This window comes from Peromyscus eremicus, chromosome X (genome assembly GCF_949786415.1).
Source record: "Peromyscus eremicus chromosome X, PerEre_H2_v1, whole genome shotgun sequence".
Taxonomy (NCBI): Eukaryota; Metazoa; Chordata; class Mammalia; order Rodentia; family Cricetidae; genus Peromyscus; species Peromyscus eremicus.
The window spans coordinates 60,419,850-60,444,383 of NC_081439.1; the positions used below are offsets into that span (position 1 = coordinate 60,419,850).

Consider the following 24,534-nt stretch of genomic DNA (forward strand, 5'->3'; position numbering starts at 1 on the left):
TAGGGTGTTTGGGATTTGCTTCCACATTATCTGGATAGAGGTCTGGGAGTAGAATCAATAATAGTATAGATAAACAAGACCCAGTTGTTGTAGCCCCTGTGCTCCTGGCCATCTGGGAGGCTGGGGCAGGAAGACGGCTTGTGTCTAGGAATTTTATGTTAGTCTGAGCAACAGCAAGATTCTGTCTCTAAAAAAGATAAAATAAAATAAAAGGATGAGCCAGGTGTGGTGGTGCATGTCTTTAATCCTAGCACTCGGGACACAGAGGCAGGTAGGTGTCTGTGAGTTCTAATCAAGGCCAGCCTGGTCTACAGAGCAGGTTCCAGGCCAGTTAGGGCTGCATAGTGAGACCCTTCCTTGAACAAAAACAAGTGAGCCAAGTGTTATTGATAATTGTTTAAGCTCAGTGAAGGTGTATCATATTGCTCTCCCCTTTACACATATATAATTAAAACTTTGTATAGTAAGTTTAAGGAACTAAGGCTACCTTTAAAAACAGTTTTAAATTGTTTGGATTTAAGACTTGTATAAAAAGTTGAGTAGTCAATTTCTGCAAATTTTCCTTTAATACTTCTGCAGTTAACTAAAAATATGAGAAGTAGCTATAATATCATTCTTTTTGTAAAACTTAGTACCTGCATTGTTTTTCTTATCAATCTTCCCAGGAATATATTCTGTACTTGTGGCCCTGATGGCTGGCAAAGCGGAAGTAAGATATAATCCAGCTGTCATCCAGCCCCCAGTGATAGCAGAGTTTATCCGAGAGCTTGGATTTGGAGCCACGGTGATAGAAGATGCTGAAGAAGGGGATGGCGTTTTGGAGCTTGTTGTAAGTAGGAACTGTTACATGAGTAATAGACTTCTGACTGGAACTTGGAGCAGCTTTCACAGAAAAATTGTCTAAGTAACTAAAAACTTGGAAAATAGGGCATATAATGAAAATGAAGGAAACTAGAAGATAGAAGGTATGAGTTAATGGCAATCTTCAGGCATGGAATAGAATCATTATCTTTTAAAAACCGAAAATGGGGGTGGGGGCTGGCAAGATGGCTCAGCCAGTAAAGGTGTTTGCCGATAAGTCTGATGAGCAGAGGCTGGTGTTTGTGACCTACACGGTGAAAGGAGAGAACTGACTGCAAAGTCATCCTCGAACACCACATGTAAATAAATGCTTGAAAATAGTGGGTGTGGTTGTGTATACTCCTAATCTCAGTATTGGGAGGCAGAGACAGGAGGATTCCTGGAAGTTTGAGGTCAGCCTGGACTACATAGTGAAACACTGCCTTAAGGAAAGGGAAATGAAAGAAAAAGGTAAACTAGCTTTGTACCAAAGTAACTCTAGTGTAAAGGAAAAGACTGAACCTGATGGGTTTAAAAAAAAAACAAGAGGACACAAAAAGTTGGGTAGAGAAGGGGGTGTGGATGTAGAAAGAGTTGTGGCGAGGGTGATATGATCCAAATACTTGTATGAAATTCTCAAAGAACTAATGAATTAAATAAAAATAAAAATTGTAAAACACAAACAAACAAAGTATATTTATTTTATTTAAAATAAAGTTATTTTCCTACAGTATATTCTGATCATGGTTTTCCCTCCCCACATCTCCTCCAGATCCTCCCCAACTTCCAAGTAGAAAAGAGACAGGCAGATAGAGAAGACCAACAAGAATCAGACAAAATGGATGAACTAGCAAAAAAGAAACTAGTAAAGAGCACGAGAAAGGCATGCATGTGGATACACACACAGACAAACCCATAAAAACACAAAATCAGAAGCCATAATATACTAGAAAAAGATCAGGAAGGTTAAAAAGAAAGTATAAACAAAGCAATATGAGACAACAAATCTCCAAAAGTACTTTTGTTTGTTTTGTGTTGGCCATCTACTGTGGGGCATAGGGCCTGTACTTAAGGGAGTTTGGCTACACAGAGACTCTTGAAAAAACTAATTTCTCCTTTACTGATAGTTGTTAATTGGAAATAACTTCTTGGTTGGGAATGGGAGCTCATATCTACTTCCCCTAAATAATGAAACCATTCCTCGCTAAGAAATGTTCCCAAGAAGGAGGCTTTTTGCACTCATTCCGGTCATCTGGTCAGGGCAGACATTCTTGCAGGGGCGATTTCCAGGAACCACCTGACAGGTGAAATGATAACAGTTCTCTAGAAAGGAGGCTCTGAATGAACTCTTTGTTCTGGGATGTCCAGTGGCTACACTGTTGTTTTTCTTCATGGTTGTGGGCCCACAGATGGAGAGGAAGAGAAGAGAATGCAACAGATTGTAATGCCTCACAACTTGCTGTTTTTATCAAAATTCCTCAGATTTGGTTTTGAATAAATGCTTCTTGGATATCTACAAGATGAAAAACAAATTGGTTAAGACAGTTAAAAATTTTTCTTGCTTTTATGGAGGAATTTTAGAGGTATTTACTTAACTTTTTACTTACTTAAAATAGTTTTATTTGTACATATGTGTGTGTGTTTCTGTATATATTCACATGTGTGCAGGTACCGGCAGGAGGCCAGAGGAGGATGTCAGATTCCTTGGAGCTGGAATTACAGGCAGTTGTGTCAACCCACTTGGGTCCTCTGTACCACCAGCAAGTGCTCTCAACTACTGAGCCATCTCTCTAGCCCTTATTCACTTAAAAGTTTTTAATTGGTCTGGTCAGATGGCTTAGCAGTTAAGAACACTGGCTGCTCTTCTAGAGGACACAGGTTCAAACCTCAGCACCTACATAGAGGCTCACAACCATCTATAACTCCAGTCCCAGGGTATTTCACACCCTCTTCTGGCTTGCAAGGGCACTATACACACATGTGCTACAAAGACATATATGTAGACAAAACACACCCATACACATAACATAATTTTTAAAAGTTTTTTTTTTTTGTGTGTGTGTGTGTGTATGCTTAAATATATGTCACATGTATTAGGGTGCCCTTGGAAGCCAGAAAAGGTGAGTTTTGTGTTCAGCTAGAGATACTGCCTCAGTAATCCCAGTCAATAAAATAGAGTAGTTAAGTAAGATACTCAACTTCAACCTCTGGCCTCTACACATGTGTGTACATGTAGACACACAACTTCCCACACATGAACACATATACATGCACACCATATATGTATACAACCAAAAATAGAATTCTTTATTAAATTTTTATCAAACTAAGATATAACTCTCATACTGTATAATCTACTCATTAAAGATGTACAACTCCATAGTTCTTAGTATATGTGTAGCATAGTACAGTTATCTTTAGAACCAATTCTGGATCTTTTTCATTACCCCTGAGAATACATCAGAGCTGACAGTCCCTCATAAAAACAGAATTCTAATGATCATATCAAAAGTACACTACGTACACAGATAAAACCTTGTAAGATGATCCTGTGTTATGATAGTCCTTTTAGTTAGAATTATTAAATTCTAATTTAATTGAAGAAAAGAGATATTTTCAGTAACAAAGGCTTTGTTTTTAAACAGGTGAGAGGAATGACATGCGCGTCCTGTGTCCATAAAATTGAGTCTACTCTCACAAAACACAAAGGAATCTTCTACTGCTCTGTGGCCTTGGCAACCAACAAAGCACATATTAAATATGATCCAGAAATTATTGGTCCCAGAGATATTATCCATACCATTGAAGTAAGTACCATGACTTTGCTTTTCTGTCTTACCTTTCCTGTCAACTACTTCCTGGAATCACATCTGGTTTACATTAGAGACAATAAAAAGTCTCTAACCACTTTGACTATTCCACATAAGAACGTTAGTGTAAGTGTGTCTGCTTTTGTTTCCCCCGACCAATGACCTTCGTCAGGGAAATTTAGGCAAAGGTACATTTGCACTATTAAATCATGAGCAGACTTAAGCTGAAATGAACAATCAAAGTATTTAGTAAAAGGATATAAAGTGTAATTTATAAGGAAAGTCCAAGCTAATCACTATGAAATTAAAGCATCATGCTAGATGTGTTATGGCTTGTTAAAGCAAAGCAGAACAAAATAAAACAAAACCACTTTCAAGTTAAAGTAAAAGTTAAAATGCCAAACCTCTTCTTTGTGCTAAGTTCATCTTGTGTTCTTCAGTGTGTCTTAAGCAGTAATACATATAGGTGCAAAGTTTCAGTGTGCTGTGAAATTGGTGTTCTGATGAGTGAAAGCATATTAGAGTTGAGTGAATACCCGGTCCATTTAGGCTGCATTACCATTGACATCTGTGAAGCTGCCGTTACTGAGTACCTACCATAGCCACCCTCAGCAGGTACTCAGTTCTGAATTCTCGCAGCAGGGCTGGCTGCCATCTTATTTCAGAGGTGAAGCAACTTGAGAAGTCCTGATCACTCTGCCTCCAGAGCTCACATGCTCTTTTCACCATGTTCCACTGCTAAACAGCTAGAAGATGGCAGCTGTTTCTCTAGCAGTTGAAAACACGGTGTCTGTAACTGTCTGTGTATGTGTGCGTCTTACTTTGCTGTAGTTATCTGTTTATACTTAGTCGTACTGGGGAAAAGGATTTTTCCCTGTTCTTTTTATGGTGGAACAAGAATGAAAACTCGGCAGGAAGGCCTTGGTCAATGTATGTAATATAGTGCTAGCTTTTGTGCACTGTCAGTGAAAACCTCTACAGTACGTGAGTGAAATTGCTAGTTTGAGAGCAGCAGAAGAGACAGCTGCTGAAATCAATGAGCTATTAATGTCCTTGCAGAATTAGAGACCAAAGCAGTCAAGGGCAGAAAGCTCTGGACAGCTTCATGTTTCTAGTCCCCAGAATGACTTTCACTCAGGAATTGAACTGAATTGTTCTATGTGATAACAGCATGGTTTAGAGTATCTCTGCATTGAGTGAAATGACATTTTTCTTATAAATTTTCTTAGAGCTTAGGTTTTGAAGCTGCTTTGGTCAAGAAAGATCGGTCAGCCAGTCACTTAGATCATAAACGAGAAATAACACAGTAAGTACTTTGATATTGTCAATAAAAAGCATTTCAGTTCCTTTTAGAAATTTAACAACCTGTTAGCATGTCAATTTTTACTATAGCATTTTTTAAGATTTACTTTAAAAAAAATTATGGATATGTGTATGTGTGAATGTATGCCACATATATGCAGGAGCCTGCGGAGGACAGAAGAGGGCATTGGATCTGCTGGTATGGGAGTTATAGGTGCTTGTGAGTTGACATGGGTGCTGGGAACTGAACTTGTGTCCTCTGCCAGAGCAGTAGGAGCTCTTAACTGCTGAGCCGTTGCTGCAGCCCCATGATACCATACTTACACTGGGTGAGATGGTTACAATCTGGGTTTCTCTATAGTGCATAGAATATTTAACTTTTAGGTACTCACTAAAATGTGTTTTTTTTTTTTTAATGTTTCCCATATAAGATGGAGAAGGTCTTTCCTTGTGAGCCTGTTTTTCTGTATCCCTGTAATGGGGCTGATGATATATATGATGGTTATGGATCACCACCTTGCAACTCTTCACCATAATCAGAGTATGAGTAATGAAGAAATGATCAAGATCCATTCTTCTATGTTCCTGGAGCGTCAGATCCTGCCAGGATTGTCCATTATGAATTTGCTGTCCCTTTTACTATGTCTACCTGTACAGGCAAGTAACATATTAGCAAGTATATTTGTTAATAAAGAAAAAATAACCAAATTGTGGTAGGCACTGTTATTTTCCATTGTTAAATAGATAACAGCTAGAAGTCTGATCATTTTATACTGGTTACTTTATGAATAATTAAAGTAGCTAATATATTCCATTTAATCCCTGAGAATATTATTTCATAAAGTAGAGAAAAAGAGTTTGATTTTTGCCGGGTAGTGGTGGCGCACGCCTTTAATCCCAGCACTCAGGAGGCAGAGGCAGGTAGATCTCTGTGAGTTCGAGGCCAGCCTGGTCTACAAAGCGAGATCCAGGAAAGGCGCAAAGCTACACAGAGAAACACTGTCTTGAAAAACCAAAAAAAAAAAAAAAAAAAAAAGTTTGATTTTTTTTTTAAACCGGGTATTCCTGTCTGCTGTCATATATAATTTTACATTTCCTTTTTATTCTTTAGTTATTTACTCTCTACACTTTTCTACCCTTATTTTGAGATAATTTTTTTGCTGTAAAAAGTTACACTTCTATTTAATAAGATTTTCCCCTTTATTTGATCTCCATTAATGGTTTAAAAGTGAGGGCTAAGGGTGTAGTTCATTGGTAGATTAATAGTGTAGTATACTAAGAGCTCCAGGTTCAATCTCAGCACCACCAAAAAAACAAAAATAAAACAAAAGGTAATAAATAGTACTAGCAACTAATTAATGCCAATTGCACTAATGAAAGACAAGCTCTCCTGTTATACTTCTCAACAGAAGCCACGGCTTGTGATTGACTTTTGGAAAGGGGCTAAGTTTTATATATTTAAAAATGCCCTTTAAAAAAGTATAAATTGGCTTCCTAGTTTACTTGTTTAGACTAGCATCACAAAGAAGAATGCCAGAGCCATCTGACCTTCTTTATGGAATGAAGTATCCTCTGGATCATAGAGGATGTCCCTTGCTGTCTTGCACAGCAGTTTGAAGCCCTTGTTCTGCACATAACTCTGCTCTAGCTCAAAATCTCCCCCTTACAGCCAGATGTAGTGGTGCATGCCTGTAATCCTAGGAGTTGGGAAACAGAGGCAGGAGGATCTTGTCAAGTTCAAGGCCAGCCTGGGATACCTATGAGGCTCTATAACAACAATAACAACAAAATCCTCTTAGTGTTTATGGATTGGTTAAAAGGCAAAGGATGCGAACATTGATATCTTATTATGCTAAGTTTATTTAGGTATACATATGCATTTCAGTGTCTAAAGAAATCCATAATTATCACTCTTCTCTTACAGTTCTGTGGAGGCTGGTACTTCTACATTCAGGCTTACAAAGCACTGAAGCATAAGACAGCAAATATGGATGTGCTGATTGTGCTGGCAACCACCATTGCATTTGCCTACTCTCTGGTTATTCTTCTGGTCGCAATGTATGAGAGAGCCAGAGTGAACCCTATTACCTTCTTTGATACACCTCCTATGCTGTTTGTGTTTATTGCCCTAGGTCGATGGCTGGAACATATAGCAAAGGTAAAGTAAGAAAGGTTACATTTATTAAAATATTGGATCAAAGACCTTAATATTTTCTAGACCATTTATTAGAAATATGTATTGATTTATGTAGTTAACCATTTTAGTTTTAACAGTATCTTCAGGAAACATATCAAATTTAAATTACTGCCGAGGATAGTATACCCATGGTACTTTATAAGAGACATTTGAGAAGTACTTATTTATCATATCAGATTATTAATTAAGAACTGACTTGGCCATGTGGCTTGAAACTGTTGTCAAAAGCCATCCATGCTCCCATGCTGTGATGAAAGTCAGTTTCTAATCCTGTTCCATGTAACTTTATGTTAGCAGAGTAGAAAGCACTCACTGTACAGGTTTTTTCCTGACTACAGTCTAGACAATCACTTGCTATTTCTGTCAAGTCACTGTGCTCTCATTTACTAACCCATTCTAGTTTTCTTCTCAATTTCTTTTCCAAATTTTTGTTTTAGATAATCCTCCACTGAACATATTCATGTCTAATAGTCATCTCCTCTGAGCTGAGTGCCTTAGGAGCAATTAGAAAGGATATGATGGCTGTCTTAAATGGCATGTATCTTTTCATGGTGTCATGCTATAAACTGTGGGAAATTTTGCCAGTGAGGGTCTGTCAGCAAAGTAGTTTTTACTACAGCATTGCATCCTAACTAAATCCTTGCTAAGTTAGTAGATGTTGAATAGAATTACAAGGTGGCTTTAGTTTGAGTTTCTGGATAAACATTTTCCTATATGTTGAGTATTTATATTCCTTCTTGAATGATCTACCTACTCATGTGCTTTGCTCATGTATGAATTAGATTCCTGATATTTTTCTAATAATCATATTTCTTCATAAATTATGCTTGGTACTTTTAAAATGCTCTTTATAAGATACTAGTATTTCAATGTAAATGTTTTTCTGATCATATGTTAAGCTGATGTTTGAGTGAATGTTTAAGATTATATCTTTAAGGTTTAAATATTTTCTTTCTTAGCATCATTATTGTGTTTTAATTTATAGGGTAAAACCTCAGAAGCTCTTGCAAAGCTAATTTCACTCCAAGCAACAGAAGCAACTGTTGTAACTCTTAACTCTGAAAATCTCCTCCTTAGGTATTTATCTTCATTTCCTTTTGTAACTTGTTTTAAACATTTTATTACCTTAATTTTATTGTGGTGAGTACACACATGCAATGGCACATGTGTGGAGGTCAGAGGACAGACAGCCTGTGGGAGTTTCCTCGTCCCACGTGGGTCCTAGGGATAGCACTCCGGCTGTTAGGCTTGGCAGCAAGCACTCTTAGCTGCTGAGCCAGCTTACGGACTCTCTTTTGTAACTTCTTATGAGCTGTATCCAGAAGGAAGGAATATCATAACCCACATAACCTGCCACTCAGATTTAGCAATTATCCCTCTCCTATCATACTTTATTTCATCCAGCTCTTTCATCTTTCTGTTGTTGAAACAGGAAGTAAATACCACAGGGTTTCTCTGTGAAACAGTCCTGGCTGTCCTGGTAGACCAGGCTGGCTTCAAACTCACAGAGGTCCACCTGCCTCTGCCTCCTGAATGCTGGGATTAAAGGCATGTGCCACCACCACCATCTTTAAGCTTTCTAGTTTTTTTTTTTGTTTTTTTTTTTTGGTTTTTTCCAGACAGGGTTTCTCTTTGTAGCTTTGTGCCTTTCCTGGAACTCACTTGGTAGCCCAGGCTGGCCTCGAACTCACAGAGATCCACCTGGCTCTGCCTCCCGAGTGCTGGGATTAAAGGCGTGCGCCACCACCGCCCGGCGCTTTCTAGGTTTATTGGAGGAGCAAGACCTGAGGGTTCCCACAGGCTGGGCAGAGCTCCACCATTGAGCTGTGTCTGCTGCCCAGACTTTCCTAGTTCTTGCTAGCCCTTGTCTCAGACGCCCCAATGGGAGCCTGTAGGCCCCCAAGCCTTATGCGCTTACCTTTGGGGTGAAGGGTCTCAGTTTTCCCCATTTCCACTCTCTTAAATACAGCATCTCCCCACCTCTTCTTATCTGGGATTTCCCTTTTCACAGTTTCAGTTACCTGAGATCAAACACACTTCAAAAATATTACATGGAAACTTCCAGAAGTAAACAATTCATTTATTTATTGATTTATTTATTTTTATGTGTATTGGTGTTTTGTCTGCGTGTATGTCTGTGTGAGGGTGTCAGGGTCCCTGGAACTGGAGTTACAGATAGTTGTGAGCTGCCATGTGGGTGCTGGGAATTGAACCTGGGTCCTCTTGAAGAACATTCAGTTCTCTCAACCCCTGAGCCATCTCTCCAGCCCAGATCATGGCTTTGAGAGTACGTGGGCCAATCTCTTACCATCCTCATCTTTTAATATAAGGTCTTGCTTTGTGGCTCCAGGATTTTTCTGGTGTTAGGAAACGACTTGAGGTCCTTAAGTATGCCAAGCAAGTACTCTGCCACTGTGTACTTACTTTATTTTTTTCCCTTAGTGATTCCTCCTTTGACTAAAGGAGGGAGGAAGGAAGAAAGGAATGAAGGAGCTGTCTATTTAAAAAGAAACATAAGATACCTGATGGAAATTATGTATAACTACTAAGGGTCTCATGTAACACAGGCTGATCTTGAATTCACTGTATATAGCCCAGGATAACTTTGAACTCATGATCCTCCTGCCTCCACTTCCCAAGTGCTGAGATTACTGATGTATGCTACCATGCTTGACTATGGCATTATTTTTTTAAGCTTTCCATTATTCAGTGATTATTGAATAAATATTTAGAGTATCTGCTTAGGGCCAAGAGTTTGTTCATTACTAATAGTGAGTAAAACTAATAGATAGTTGTTGCAAGCATAAATGTTGGTCCTAGGTTCTGGTGGTAGGAATTATGGAGCTATAAGCTTGGAATGATCTCTAGATGTATGTGTGTAGGTTAGACTAAGAAGCAGATGCCATGACACTTTTTATATTAACTCATGTACAGTGAAGAACAAGTGGATGTGGAACTTGTACAGCGTGGAGATATAATTAAGGTGGTTCCAGGAGGCAAGTTTCCAGTGGATGGCCGTGTTATTGAAGGACATTCTATGGTAGATGAGTCCCTCATCACAGGTATGTTCTGTCAGACGATCGTGACATGAAAGTAAGCAGACACTAAAGGAGAACCAATAAATATATAAATCATGAGCAAAGAATATCAGCTCTTTAAAGACTACCTTCAGTTTCCTAGGGTTTACTATGTTTTTAGGTATCTTGTTGAAGACTAAGCATTGAAGATTCTTTTTTTAAAGATTTATTGATTTTTATTTATGCATATGAGTGTTTGGCCTGCCAGTGCTGCTAACTGTTGAACCATTGCCCAAGCACCCCCGCTGAAGATTCTTAATTACTAGAATGCACAAAAACAAAGTTATTCAGTGCCTTGTAGAACCAGGTTGATTGGCAAATTTCCCAGGGCAGATAAATATTCTCTTTTCCTGCCTTAGCAGTTGATGTAGTCAAAGCTAGACCAGAGCACCAAGTTTTCCACATCAGGGCAGCTTGAAGAAAGCAGAACTGGAAGATGTTTAGAAATCTTGGCTAGCAGAGTGGATCAGAATCAAAATAACAGCTCTCCCACCTCTGGTAGTCCTAAGAGAGGCTCAGTTTATTTATTAGTTCTGGACTCTGTTTCACAGTGGTCTGCTATGGCCAGTTTGGATGAGAAGTTTTTAGTTCTATGTCCTGGGCTATAGAGTATAATGTAGTGATACTGACCCTGGTCTCCTAAGCAGTAGCAGCAGCACCCTACTCCTCCCCCACACTGTTACAAAGAAAAACACGCTCCCATATTTCCAAATGCCCTTTGAGAACTTCTGCTCTAGGAGTAGAGGGAAGCTCCTAAAGTATCTGTCAAACAAGAGCTAACATCGTCAGCTTTTCCAGTTCAAAGTCTAGATCCCTGTGTTTGGCCTAAAACAGGTGCGAAAAAGGAAGGGCAATTTTACCTTTGCAAGTGTCCAGATTCTAGTTCGAGAAGAATGTCTTTTCTAGGTATTTGTTGATAGTGAATGCATAACCCTATGTTTCAAGAGGATAGTAATCCCTTTTGTTCTCTGATTTGTTTTCCTCTTCCTTCAGGGGAGGCGATGCCTGTGGCTAAGAAACCTGGCAGCACAGTGATCGCGGGTTCCATTAACCAGAATGGCTCCCTCCTTATCCGAGCAACCCATGTGGGAGCAGACACCACCCTTTCTCAGATTGTCAAACTGGTGGAGGAAGCACAAACATCCAAGGTAACCTAGTCCCCTAGGAAAAGCAGCAGAAGGTCTTTTCCTTAAAGCTTTCTAGTATGGAGCTTGATGTGCATTTTCTTTTGATCTACTTGCATTCATGTGGAGTTTATTAAAACATTTCTGTCTATGATAACTACCAAATATATTCTGTATTCAGTATGAGAAAAGAGACTTCAAGACACTCATTATTATTATTCCTATTATTCTAAATTCTAGGCTCCTATCCAGCAGTTTGCAGACCAACTCAGTGGCTACTTTGTTCCTTTTATCGTCTTGGTTTCCATTGCTACCCTCTTGGTGTGGATTATAATTGGATTTCAAAATTTTGAAATTGTGGAAACCTACTTTCCTGTAAGTGACTTGCAACAACTCTTGACTATGTGCAAAACACTTTGTGAGTCTTTATAGAGCTAATTACGTAAAAATAATTTTGAGGAGCTGGAAAAAATGGCTCAGCAGTACATACTGCTCTTGCAGAGGCCTGAGTTAGATTCCCAGCACCTACATTGGGCAAATCATAGCCATCTGTAACTCCAGCTGCAGCAGAATTTGGTGCCTCTGGCTTCTGAGTGTACCTGTGCTCATCTTCACATACCCACCCACAAATACAGACACATAAGAAAAATAAATACATGATCTTGAGATGCGTGCCTTTAATCTTAGCAGTCAGGAGGCAGAGTGAGGCAGATCTCTGTGAGTTTAGGGCCAACCTTTGTGACTACCAGACCAGCCAGGGGTGAACCAAATAAACAGACTTTGGAAATGAGCAGTATTGTCTGAGAGTGTAGGTGGTAGAATGCTACCCAGCATTTGTTAGGCCCTGAGTGTGTATCCTCAGTATCAAAAAGAAGGAGAAGGAAAAAGAAGGGAAGAAAAGAAAGAAAAGGAAATGAAGACGAGAATGGAAAAGAAAAGACAAACCTAAAGAAGAAATTCCCAGTATAACACTCCCTCCTTCATTTTGGGAATATATTTTAAGAGCCCCAGTGGATGTCAGAAACCACAGATATTACCTAATGTTGTATGTGCCACCTCAGGCCCCTATACAGACCCCTGTACACAGATTGACTGCCTTTTCCATCTTAACTAAGCACTGTCATGCCCTGTGCTTATGGCCTGTGTAGTTCTGAGATATGACAGCAAAACCAGCACAATTTTCTGTTTTGTCCTTCACATTTTTGTGAATAGAAGATTTGTTATTGTAGATCCTAGTTAAGCTTAGCATATGATTTTTTTCTGTCGTTATAATCAAAAACTTTAATCTTTTCCCTTAGAAGAAGCATATTCGGCATCTCTCTGTCATATCTAAATTGTCATCATGATCCTTTTACACTTTGGGAACACAATTGAATAAAACAAGTGTTCTACACAAGTGCGCAATACTTCAGTAACTATTTAATAACCAGGAGACAGCTAGTAGGTTGCTAAGGGCAGATGCTATATATGTAACATGGGTGTACTGTTCAGGTAGGACAGAATAATATTTCAGTGTGCTCAATAGTATTTTTGAGACAGGCTCTCACCTTGTAGCCCTTGACTGCCCTGGATTTCTCTATGGAGACAGGGCTAGCCTTGAACTTCTGCCTGTTTCTGTGTCCTGAGTGCTGAGACTAAAGGTGTAAGCCAACATGCCTAGCTGGTAGTGACATTTTATAATGTTCATTTTGCATAACTTGTTGTGATGTGCCTCACTTTATTTATTTTACTTAGGCAGTCTTTAATGAAAGTTGTACAAGAGATTCCTCTACTCCTGTATCTTCTCAATCATTTCTAACTTGTTGAGACTTGGCTTTCCTTTCCAGGATTTTTTTGTAGTCTTTGTCCGGCTTTAGCCTGGTGCTAACCACTTTGCTGAGGTGGATGCCCACATGGATGACAGTTGTGCCATAAGCTTTTTCTGGCTGCACTCATTCAGTGTAGATGACATATCGCTTCCTGTGCACCTGGACCACTTGGCCAAGCTGCTGGGATTTGTAGTGTCCTCGGAGTACAAACTTCATCATCCTTTTGAATGGGTATAGACAGAACATTATACTTCTGTCTCAGCTCTTTGGAAAGGGGAAAAACATGATCTTCCTCCAAATGTGAGAAAAGATGCATTGAAATGCCATTTGCCATTCTTCAGTCAGAAGTCACAAAGGGAGTGAAATTCATTTTGGTGGATGTAGATCCAGTGATCCCTCACTTTAGATATATAAACTTATACTCACCTTCTCTTTTTGTCAGTTGCAAAGTAGGGATAATAATGCCTAAGTTAAAAGATTTGAATTCATATACATGAGAGCACACAACATTATGTGAAAACATTCATATATGATGTATACGAAAGTCTAAGCCTAGATATTTATGAAAATCCCTTCTAACTTTCTATTTTAAATATTTTAAAGACTTATCTTTAATTATGCATAAATGTGTGTATCTTTGTATGGAAATATGCATGTGAGTGCAAGTGGCCGTGGAGACCAGAAGAGTGGTCAGAGCCCTTGAAGCTGAAGTTAGAGGTACTTGTGAGTTACCACATATAGGTTCTGGGGACTGAATTTGGGTCTTCTTCAAGAGTAGTAAGTGATCCTAACCACTAAGCCATATCATAAGCCTCTTTAAAACTTTTAATCTTTATTTCACTTACTCTGTGTGTGGGACGTCTATATGTGAATGTTGGAACATGCCCCCACATGTATGTATGTGGAGGACAGAGAACAGCTTTGAAAAGTTGGTTTTGTTTCCTCTGTAATTTCTTGGAACTGAACTGAGGTTGGTTGGGAGGCTTGCATAGCAAGTACTTTTGTCAGCTAGCCATTTGGTTCTCGAAAATGAATATTTAAGTTATTGTCTTTAAAATTTTGTATGGTGTCTAACCTATGGCCTCAGTATCAGAGAATCAGAATTTGTTCAAGGCCAAATTTATTGAGAATTGTGTTGCTAATAGTTCTTCTAGATATAGAAGAATTGTGGAATTCTGTGTTCCTTATTTTTCTCCATAGTTAGTAACTCTGGAATCATCAAAAATGAAGTTTTTACTTTAAGACTATCACTTGTTAACCAGTGTTCATGTTGATTATTAGTAAGGAAATGTATGTCAGTAGCTAGGTAGAATGTGTGATTTTGACACTGGAGTTCTTTAAACAGGGGTGAGCTTTATTTTGTTTTGCACGCTCTAACTGTAAATGAATAACCAAAGCGCATGTCTTTCTTCTAAAGGGCTACAATAGAAGCATCTCACGAACAGAAACCATAATACGCTTTGCTTTCCAAGCCTCTATTACAGTTCTGTGTATTGCATGTCCCTGTTCCCTGGGACTAGCAACTCCAACTGCTGTGATGGTGGGCACAGGAGTTGGTGCTCAGAATGGGATACTTATCAAAGGTGGGGAGCCACTGGAGATGGCTCATAAGGTAAGAGTCTCCAGAACTGAAAATTGCACTATCCAAACTTACACTCGCACCGCTATTGAGAAATAGGGTTCTTAGTTCTTTGCACGTGGTTCCTAGGCTGAGCAATTCTGGGACTACCCTGAGGATTGAAGTAGGAAAGCTGTGATGTTGGTTCTCCTTCAGATTTGCCTTAGTTATGTAAGATCTCTAATCATACTCCTTCAGCCATTCTCTCACAGCAGACCCTGAATGGAGAACCTGTAGTTCAAACCCAAGTCTCCAGTACTTGCCTTGGAAAATCTGCCAGGGCTTCCCAGGGTTCTGACTCTATGGGAGCTGCACCTGCTGTGGCAGTGCCTTTACTGCCACCAGCTGGCAGTTTGCAGTTAGGACTTCAACTGAAGCCATGCTCCCACTAATACAATCTTATTACAGTGATATAAAACATATATAGATGCATGGAGGATACAGAACACATGGCTTAGAACGAGTCTGCAACCTTGAATAGCTAGCATTACACACACACACACACACACACACACACACACACATACAGGCTAGGACTTTTTAAAACGTGTATGGGTATATTGCCTGCATGTATGTCCATGTACCACATGCCTGCAGAGGCTAGAAGACAGTGTTGGATCCCCATGGTACTGAAGTAATAAACAGTTGTGAGGTGCCATGTGGGTGTTTGGAACCAAACTTGGGCCCTCTGGAAGAGCAGCTAGTGTTCTTAACCACTAATCCATCTCTCCAGCCCTAAGGAATTTTTTTAAAGATTAGTTTTTATTTTTATCCATATGTATGAGTACCTGTGGGGCCAGAAGGATGTGTCAGATCCCTTAGAACTAGAGTTACAGGTTGTTGTGAGCTGCTCCACATGGGTGCTAGGAACTGAACTGGGGTCCTCTGCAAGAGCACAAGTGCTTTTAACCACCGAGTCATCTCTCCAGTTCCCAGGCTAGTAATTTTTATAGAAAAAAATGACATAATTTCAAGCCCAAAGATAAGGGTTCCCTTTTTTTGAAGCTGTTGAGCACCTATCCAAAGAACAAGGACGCTTCCTTATGTGACCACAGTACATTTATCAAAGCCAAGAAATTAATATTGACAACGCTGTTGTCTTATCTGTAATTTCATGTTCTGTTTTCCTCTGTTCTTTCCATGATACCCTTTACAGCAGTTTTTCTCTTGTCTAAAATGATGCTTTTGTTGTTGGCTATTTTTGCTTTTTTTATTCTTTGAGGGGCCCGCCACCCAGCTCCCAAATAATCACACATAGAGACTTATTTTTACTTATGAATGCCTGACTGTAGTTTGGCTTGTTTCTTGCCAGCTTTTTTAACTTAAATTTTCCCATCAACCTTTTGCCCATGGGCTTTCCCCTTTTTCTATTTCTGTATATCTTTCTTTCTTACTCCATTGCTTGCTGTGTAGCTGGGTGGCTGGCCACTTGCATCCTCCTCCTTTTCTCACTCCTTCTTTTCCTCCCAGATTTCTCCTTCTATATATTCTCTCTGCCTGGAAGCCCTACCTATCCTTTCTCCTACCTTGCTATTGGCCATTCAGCTCTTTATTAGACCAATCAGGTGTTTTAGACAGGCCAAGTAACACGGCTTCACAGAGTTAAACAAATGCAACATAAGGAATGCAACACGTCTTTGCATCATTAAACAAATGTTCCAGAGCATAAACAAATGTAACACACCTTAAACTAATATTCTACATTTCCCCCTTTTTGTCTAAATGAAAAGGAAGGTTTTAACTTTAACATAGTAAAACTATACACAACAAAAATAGTCATCAAGTAAGAATTACGTTCACAATATTCTGTCCATTTGTAGTTAGCATATTCAGAGAAAATAATGCATTATCTATCATAACTTAGTGATTCCAATGTTTTATACCTAATTTACTTTCTATCATGACTAAGGAAAACTACAACTCTTAACTATCTACTCTTCTACTCCATCAAAGACCCAGAAGGGTGTAGTATTACCTAACAATGGAGACATTTGGTTGCCTGGACAGTCACTCAAAGTTCCTCTGCTACATTGGGGCATCCATCTTTAACCTACAGGCCCGGAATATCTGGCAGACTTTTCAGTGAAGCAGGAAATTTGAAGGACTGCCCTGCCTTGTGTTGGCAAATTTCATCAGTCACTTTCCTCTGTTTCCTGCAGAATATCTGGCAGACTCTTCTGTGAAGCAGGAATTTTGAAGGACTGTCCTGCCTTGTTTTGGCAATGATCAACTGTAGCTAGAGTTTTCCTGCCTTGCCCACAGTCAGGACAAATCTTTGTCACCTGCCAGTCCCACAGCCGCTCAGACCCAACCAAGTAAACACAAAGACTTACGTTGCTTACAAACTGACAGGCTTCTAGCTATCTAGTTCTTACATCTTAAATTAATCCATTTCCATAAATCTATACCTTGCCACGTGGCTCGTGGCTTACTGGCATCTTCACATGCTGCTTGTCCTGGCAGCGGCTGGCAGTGACTCCTTCTGCCTTCCTGTTCTTTCTTTTCTCCTCTCTGTTAGTCCCGCCTATACTTCCTGCCTAGCTGCTGACCAATCAGTGTTTTATTTATTGACCAATCAGAGCAATTTGACATACAGACCATCCCACAGCAATTAACAGTCTTTTTCTTGTGTGTTCTGTATGTCTAGTCTGCACAGCACATTTTCAGCAGTCAAAGGCAAGAGCAGTTTCTTTACCCAGTGGCTAACCTTGCCACAATGAAAGCAAACTCCATAAGGAGTTTCTTCAATGCCCATCATCTCTGTAGTAAATTGTGCTGCCAGGAGCAGATGTGTCTCATTGTCATGAAAAACCTCAAGTTAACAAAACATTTTAAATGCCATATTCTATAGGTCTTTCAATTATATGAAGACCATCTATCTGTTTAAAGTATACCTGTTTGGGCCGGGCGGTGGTGGTGTATGCCTTTAATCCCAGCCAGGCAGATCTCTGTGAGTTTGAGGCCAGCCTGGTCTACAGAGTGAGTTCCAGGAAAGGCACAAAGCTACACAGAGAAACCCTGTCTCAAAAAACCAAAATAAATAAATAAAGTATACCTGTTTAACCTTGAAAACATACCTAATATGACTACCAATTTGATTATTATAGATTAATCACCAACCTCATTTCTCAATTATACATTGCATTTTCAAATGAACTGCATAAGCACAATACCCCAAACAAGAGTAAAAACATACATTCAGTATAACAAAAATAACTTTAAATTTGTATCAATATACAGAATCCATGCCAATGCAAAATATCTGAGATTAATAGTTGTCTTTTTTATCCTATATTCCTATATTCCCCTAAGTATAACAAACATCCATAACCCACCAAATAACCAAAAACCTCCCACACCCCTGTTGGGAATGTGGACGTTGTGTTCTCCAAACTGCTCCCTGCTGTCTGTGGATGAAGTATTTTTAGGGTCCCAGAGAAAATTTGAGATAATGATCAAGTCCTGGAAAGACCAGCAAAAACCTTTGTTGATAGATACCACCTGTCACATTTTAGGAGGTCTTCCTTGATCACACCTGATCAATATTGTTCCTGAAGAAATCCATAGCCTCTCATCTCCTATGGGAACAAAACTCCAAAGCATTTTTTACTTCCATTTGACAAATATATATTTTTACTTTTTTAAAGTTAAAATAGCCCTAAAGTTTCTAGATTGGTTCAGTTTTTCAGTCCAGTTCACACACCCATGTCTGCTAGCAGCTGTATTTTGCTCATCAGCTTTCAAAAAAAATTCAAAATTAACACAATAACATTCAGGATCCAGACTCCCTGTGTATTTTTCATCATTACATGGCTTACTCTTTTTAATATTACTTTACTTCTCTTTAAAGACTTTATTATTTTAAAACTATTTCTTTCTTTCTATGACTTATCCGTACTCTTTTTATTTCTTTCTTAAACCTACGCACATTGCAAAACACACTGGAACCTTTTTAGAGGTTTTTCCATCTGGACCTCTTTTACTGTGTATCTTTTAGCCTTTTTTGACCATGTGAGCAAACTTTAAACTGCTAAGCTACAGCTGAGTCCTCTGCACTGTTCTATTGGCTGGCTCTGTCAAGCCTAAAGCTCAAGGTCCTGTCAGAGGTGCATGACCAGAAACTGCATTCAACCTTCCTAGTTGTAGGAAGCTGGTACCTGTGCTGCCACAAGCAGTTTTTACTTAGCTTACTGTTTCAATTTAGTGCTGCCAGCTGAACAGCAGCGCCTCTTAAAGGAGCCGTGTTTTTTTTTTTCTTTTTCTTTTTCTAGCTTTCTCAGGCCCTATGGAAATTCAAGAGTCCCACGTTGGTATGCCAAAATGTAGTTGGTTGTTTTTTATTCTTTTGGCTCTTTGGAACCCCGCCACCCAACTCCCAAATAAATCACACATGGAGGCTTATTCTTAATTATAAATGCCCAGCCTTAGCTTGGCTTGTTTCTTGCCAGCTTTACTTAACTTTAAATTATCCCATCCACCTTTTGCCTCTGGGCTTTTATCTTTCTCAGTCTCTGTATGTCTTTTCTTTCTTTCTTATTCCTTGGCTGACTGTGTGACTGAGTAGCTCTCCCCTATAGTCCATCTCCCCTTGTTCTCTTTCTTCTCTTTCTCCTAGATTTCTCCTTCTATTTATTCTCATTGCCTGCCAGCCCCACCTATCCTTTTTCCTCCCTTGCTATTGTCCATTCAGCTCTTTATCCAACCAAGCAGGTATTTTAGACAGGCACTGCAACACAACTTCACAGAGTTAAACTGATGCAACATAAACAAATACAACACATTTTTGCATCATTAAACAAATGTTCCAGAGCATAAACAAATGTAACACACCTTAAAATAATACTCTACAACATTCTCTGAATGTTATTCTTACCTTTTGTTTTGTTTTGTTTTTGTTTTTGTTTTTGTTTGGTTTTTCGAGACAGGGTTTCTCTGTAGCTTTGGAGCCTGTCCTGGACTAACTCTGTAGACCAGGCTAGCCTGGCTCTGCCTCCCGAGTGCTGGGATTAAAGGCATGCACCGCCGCCGCCACCACCACCACCACCACCCGGCTTGTTTTGTTTTTTGAGACAGAGTTTCTCTGTGTAGCTTTGGAACCTTTCCTGGACCTCACTCTGTAGCTTAGGCTGACCTCGAACTTACAGAGATCCGCCTGGCTCTGCCTCCTGAGTGCCACCACTGCCCAGCTTATTCTTATCTTCTTTATATTGGTTCATTGGGCTGTTAAGTCTGCAAGGTACTCATTCTTAGTTTATGGTGAAGTAAGCATGGTCTTTCCAAATTTTTTCCTTTTCCTATGTGGCATAACTTTCTCAAACTGCTTTCCTGAGCTTCCTCTTACCAGCCCAAGTTATTAACCAAGACCTATTCAAGGCAAGCAATCCAGCTGGGTTCCCTTCAGCCTAATAATTACATTTTCTCTTAGTCATCGGCTCTCTACCCAGATTTCTCCAATAGATCTATAATTATTAGTATTGAAAGCCTTTGTGTTTTCCCTAGATGCACCAGTGGCATCTATTAATTACCTATTAACAGCCAACCCATAACTAACGGCTCTAGTTGTTTAACATAAATTCACATACATTTAACAGGATTAAAACTTAACTGTTGGGTAGGGAAATTGGTTGCTACAAGAATATTTCTTTCTTTTTTTTTTTTTTAAAGATTTATTTATTTATTGTGTATACAGCATGTATGACCGCAGGTCAGAAGAGGGCACCAGATCTCATTATAGATGGTTGTGAGCCACCATGTGGTTGCTGGGAATTGAACTCAGGACCTCTGCAAGAGCAGCCAGTGCTCTTAACCTCTGAGCCATCTCTCCAGCCCCCGAATATTTCTTAATATGTCTTTTGTTCACCCAAAGATGATCAGTTGACGAAGTTGTGAAGCCAAAGGCCAGTTTATTAAAAAATGAAATAGCAGTCTTTTACAAATAAATCTGTCTCTCATTTCTGGGAAGATGATGTCATGTGGGTACATTGTCTTTTTAATCTTTTCTCCAGGTAAAGGTAGTAGTATTTGATAAGACTGGAACAATTACCCATGGAACCCCAGTAGTGAATCAAGTAAAGGTTTTAGTGGAAAGTAACAGGATACCACGCAATAAGATCCTGGCCATTGTGGGAACTGCCGAAAGTAACAGCGAACACCCTTTAGGAGCAGCTGTAACCAAATACTGCAAGCAGGTACAATTTTATATTTCATATTCATGTTGCCATTTCATATGGGAATGATCCAGACCAAATCTGGACTGGCTTTTGACTATAATTTTTGTATATAATGAGTATGAGGATAAAGAGAATTGTATTTTATTATTTAATTGAATATGTTGGGGCCGGGAATGTAGCTCAGTTGGTATAGTGCTTGCTTAGATGCTTGAGGCCCAGGGTTTGATACCCAGCACTAATAAAGTGAGCATGTTATCCCATGACTTTAATCTGAGAATTTAGGAGGTAGAGACAGGAGGTCAGAAGTTCAAGGTCATCTTCATTACATAGTAAGTTTGAGGCCAGCGGCAGTGGCGCACGCCTTTAATAATCCCACTTGGGAGGCAGAGGCAGGTGGATCTCTGTGAGTTTGAGGCCAGCTGGAGCTACAGAGTAAGTTCCAGGAAAGGCTCCAAAGCTGCACAGAGAAACCTTGTCTCGAAAAAAAAAATGCACTCTGATCTTATCACACAGTAACCCTGTTTGACATAAAACATTAAAATAGAAGTAATATGTATTAGTCAGACAGTGGTGGCACATGCCTTTAATCCCAGCACCCGGGAGGCAGAGACAGGTGGAGCTCTGTGAGTTCCAGGCCAGTCTGGTCTACAGATCTAGTTTCAGGACAGCAAGAGCTATACAAAAAAATCCTGTCCCAAGCCGGGCGGTGGTGGCGCACGCCTTTAATCCCAGCACTCGGGAGGCAGAGGCAGGCGGATCTCTGTGAGTTCAAGGCCAGCCTGGGCTACCAAGTGAGTCCCAGGAAAGGCGCAAAGCTACACAGAGAAACCCTGTCTCGAAAAAGCAAAAAAAAAAAAAAAAATCCTGTCCCAAACTACCCCCGCAAAAAAAAAAAAAATCTATCAATGCAATTGCTAGGTCAAAGGATGCTTAAATTTTCATTTTTCATGACTATTACTAACATCCATACAAACGATTGTATCAGTTTGTACCTTCACCCAAAGTTTTGAGTTCCTGTCTTCTTATATACTTACCAACACTGTTCTTTTAATTAAAAATTATTACACCATTTATTTATTTATTTGTTTATCTGTTTATTTGCTTATTTATTGTGTTGTGTTTCCATTTGTTAGGAGCTGGACACTGAAACCTTGGGTACCTGCACAGATTTCCAGGTTGTACCAGGCTGTGGTATTAGCTGTAAAGTCACCAATATTGAAGGTTTGCTACATAAGAGTAACTTGAAAGTAGAAGAAAATAACATTAAAAATGCATCCCTGGTTCAAATTGATGCAATTAATGAACAGTCGTCAACTTCATCTTCTATGATTATTGATGCTCATCTCTCAAGTAAGCTGATTTCTTTGTAGTAGTTTTTAGATTTTTGTTGATATCTTTTGTTTGGTTTGAAATTTTCTTATTCTTTTTTTTAATGAAAATAAATTCTTCTTTCATACAATACATCCTGACCACAGTACCCTCCACCTCCACTCCTTCCATCTGCCCCTACCTCCCTTCTACCCTGGATCAACACCCTCTCCAATTCCCATCAGAAAAGAGGAGGCCTCCAGGAGCAGCAACCAAACACAACAAAACAAAATACAATAAGACAAGGCAAAAGCCCCACACCAAAGCTCGACAAGGCAACCCAATGGGAGGAAGAGTCCCAAGAGCAGGCAAAAGAGTCAGACATATCTGCTCCTGCAGTAGGAGTCCCACAAAAACACCAAGCTAACAGCCATAACAGACAGACGACTTGGTACTGGCCCTTTGCTTGCTGCTTCAGTCTCTGTGAGCCCATATGAGCCCTGCTTAGTTGATTTAGTGGGCGGTATTCCCCTGGTATCCTCCATCCCCTCTGACTCCTACAGTCTTTCTGCCCCCACCCTGTGGGATTCCCTAAGCTCTGAGGGGAGGAACCCAATGAAGCCCTCCAATTTAGACTCTTGCTCTACGTAATGTCTGGCTACAGGTCTCTGCATCTGCTCCCATATGCTGCTGGAGGAAGCCTCTCTGATGACGACTGAACAAGGCACTGATGAATGAGTATAGCAGAATATCTTTAGGAATTATTTTATTGATTCTTTTAGACTAGTCATGTTTGGTTCTACCCTAGGTCTCTGGGCTATCCAATTTCCTGTTCCTGGCCATCAAGCAGTGTTGGGCATGGGTTCTCTCTCCTAGAGTAGGCTTCAAGTTAAATAAGACATTATGCAGACAGGATAGATTGTAGGTCAAAGGTTTTGTGGCTGGGTTGCTGTCCACATTTCTCTTTCAGTAGCCTGCAGAGTACCTTCCTGTACCAAAGAAACTAGGATGTAGGGGTGAGGGCTCCATGGAGGCACCAGCTCAGCTTCTCCGTGTTCAATGAGCTGTGTGGATGCTGCCCTTGGCAATGGGGCCCTGCTGTCAGTTTTTGGAGAGCAACTCTCTGTCCTAGCATCAGCCTGTGTTGTTTAGGGATCTCCATGGCACCCCTTTAGCCAACAACTCAACCAAATGGAACCCAGTCCCACCACTGGAAGCCTTGCCTGGCTAAAAGAGATGGCCAGTTTAGACTCTATATCCCCCATTGCCAAGAGTCCTCAGTAGGATCACCCTCAGATTTTAGGAAGCTTCCACTGCACTAGGTTTCCACACCACACTCCAGCTGCTCCCAAATTCTAGCCATCTTTCCCCACACTCTCTCCTTCCATCCCATCTCCAACCAGCACCTGATCCCTCCCACTCCCTTCCCCACCTGCAAAATCTATTCTATTTCCCCTTCCCGAGGAGATCCATGCAGTCTTCCTGGACCCCTCCTCTATACCTAACCTCTCTGAGACTACGAATTATAGCTTGGCTATCATTTATTTAACAGCTAATATCCACTTATAAGTGAATACACACAATATTTGTCTTTCTGAGTTTGTTACCTCACTCGGGATGATTTTTTTCTAGTTCCACACATTTGCCTGCAAATTTCGTGCCATTTTTTAACAGCTAGGTAATAATGCTCCATTGTGTAAATATTGTACATTTTGTTTATCCATTCTTCTGGTGATGGACATAGAGGTTGTTTCCAGTTTCTGGCTATTATGAATAAAGATAGCCATAATGAACATAGTAGAGCAAATGTCCTTGTCGCAGGATAGAGAGTCCTTTGGGTATGTGCCCAAGAATCAGGTATAGCTGGGCCTTGAGGTAGATTGATTCTCAATTTTCTGAGAAACCGCCATATTGATTTCCATAGTGGCTGTACACATTTGCACTCCTACCAGCAATGGAGGAGTGTTCCCTTGCTCCACATCCTTGCCAGCATGAGCTGTCACTTGTGTTATTGATCTTAGCCATTCTGACAGGTATAAGATGGAATCTCAAAGTAGTTTTGATTTGCATTTCCCTGCCTGATGGGTAAGGATGTTGAACATTTCTTTAAGTGATTCTTAGCCATTTGAGATTCATCTATTGAAATTCTCTATTTAGATCTGTTCCCCATTTTAATTGGATTATTATTTTTTGATACCCATTTTCTTGAGTTTTTTTATATATATATTTTAGGTATTAGTTCTCTGTCAGATGTGGAGTTGATGAAAATCTTTTCCTGTT

The 24,534-nt window shown here is 39.8% G+C and overlaps 1 protein-coding gene across 1 annotated transcript in view; it reads left to right on the forward strand.

Moving 5' to 3' along the window:
• Atp7a (ATPase copper transporting alpha) overlaps window positions 1-24,534 on the forward strand; it is a 115,540-nt gene that overhangs the window by 75,729 nt on the left and 15,277 nt on the right. The window contains exons 6-17 of the mRNA XM_059250328.1: window positions 666-829; window positions 3,486-3,647; window positions 4,880-4,956; window positions 5,384-5,609; window positions 6,877-7,110; window positions 8,135-8,226; window positions 10,084-10,211; window positions 11,220-11,374; window positions 11,591-11,725; window positions 14,576-14,770; window positions 20,782-20,964; window positions 22,080-22,296. Of these exons, the coding sequence (XP_059106311.1) occupies window positions 666-829; window positions 3,486-3,647; window positions 4,880-4,956; window positions 5,384-5,609; window positions 6,877-7,110; window positions 8,135-8,226; window positions 10,084-10,211; window positions 11,220-11,374; window positions 11,591-11,725; window positions 14,576-14,770; window positions 20,782-20,964; window positions 22,080-22,296 (1,968 nt within the window). The remainder of the gene's footprint in view (window positions 1-665; window positions 830-3,485; window positions 3,648-4,879; window positions 4,957-5,383; window positions 5,610-6,876; window positions 7,111-8,134; window positions 8,227-10,083; window positions 10,212-11,219; window positions 11,375-11,590; window positions 11,726-14,575; window positions 14,771-20,781; window positions 20,965-22,079; window positions 22,297-24,534) is intronic.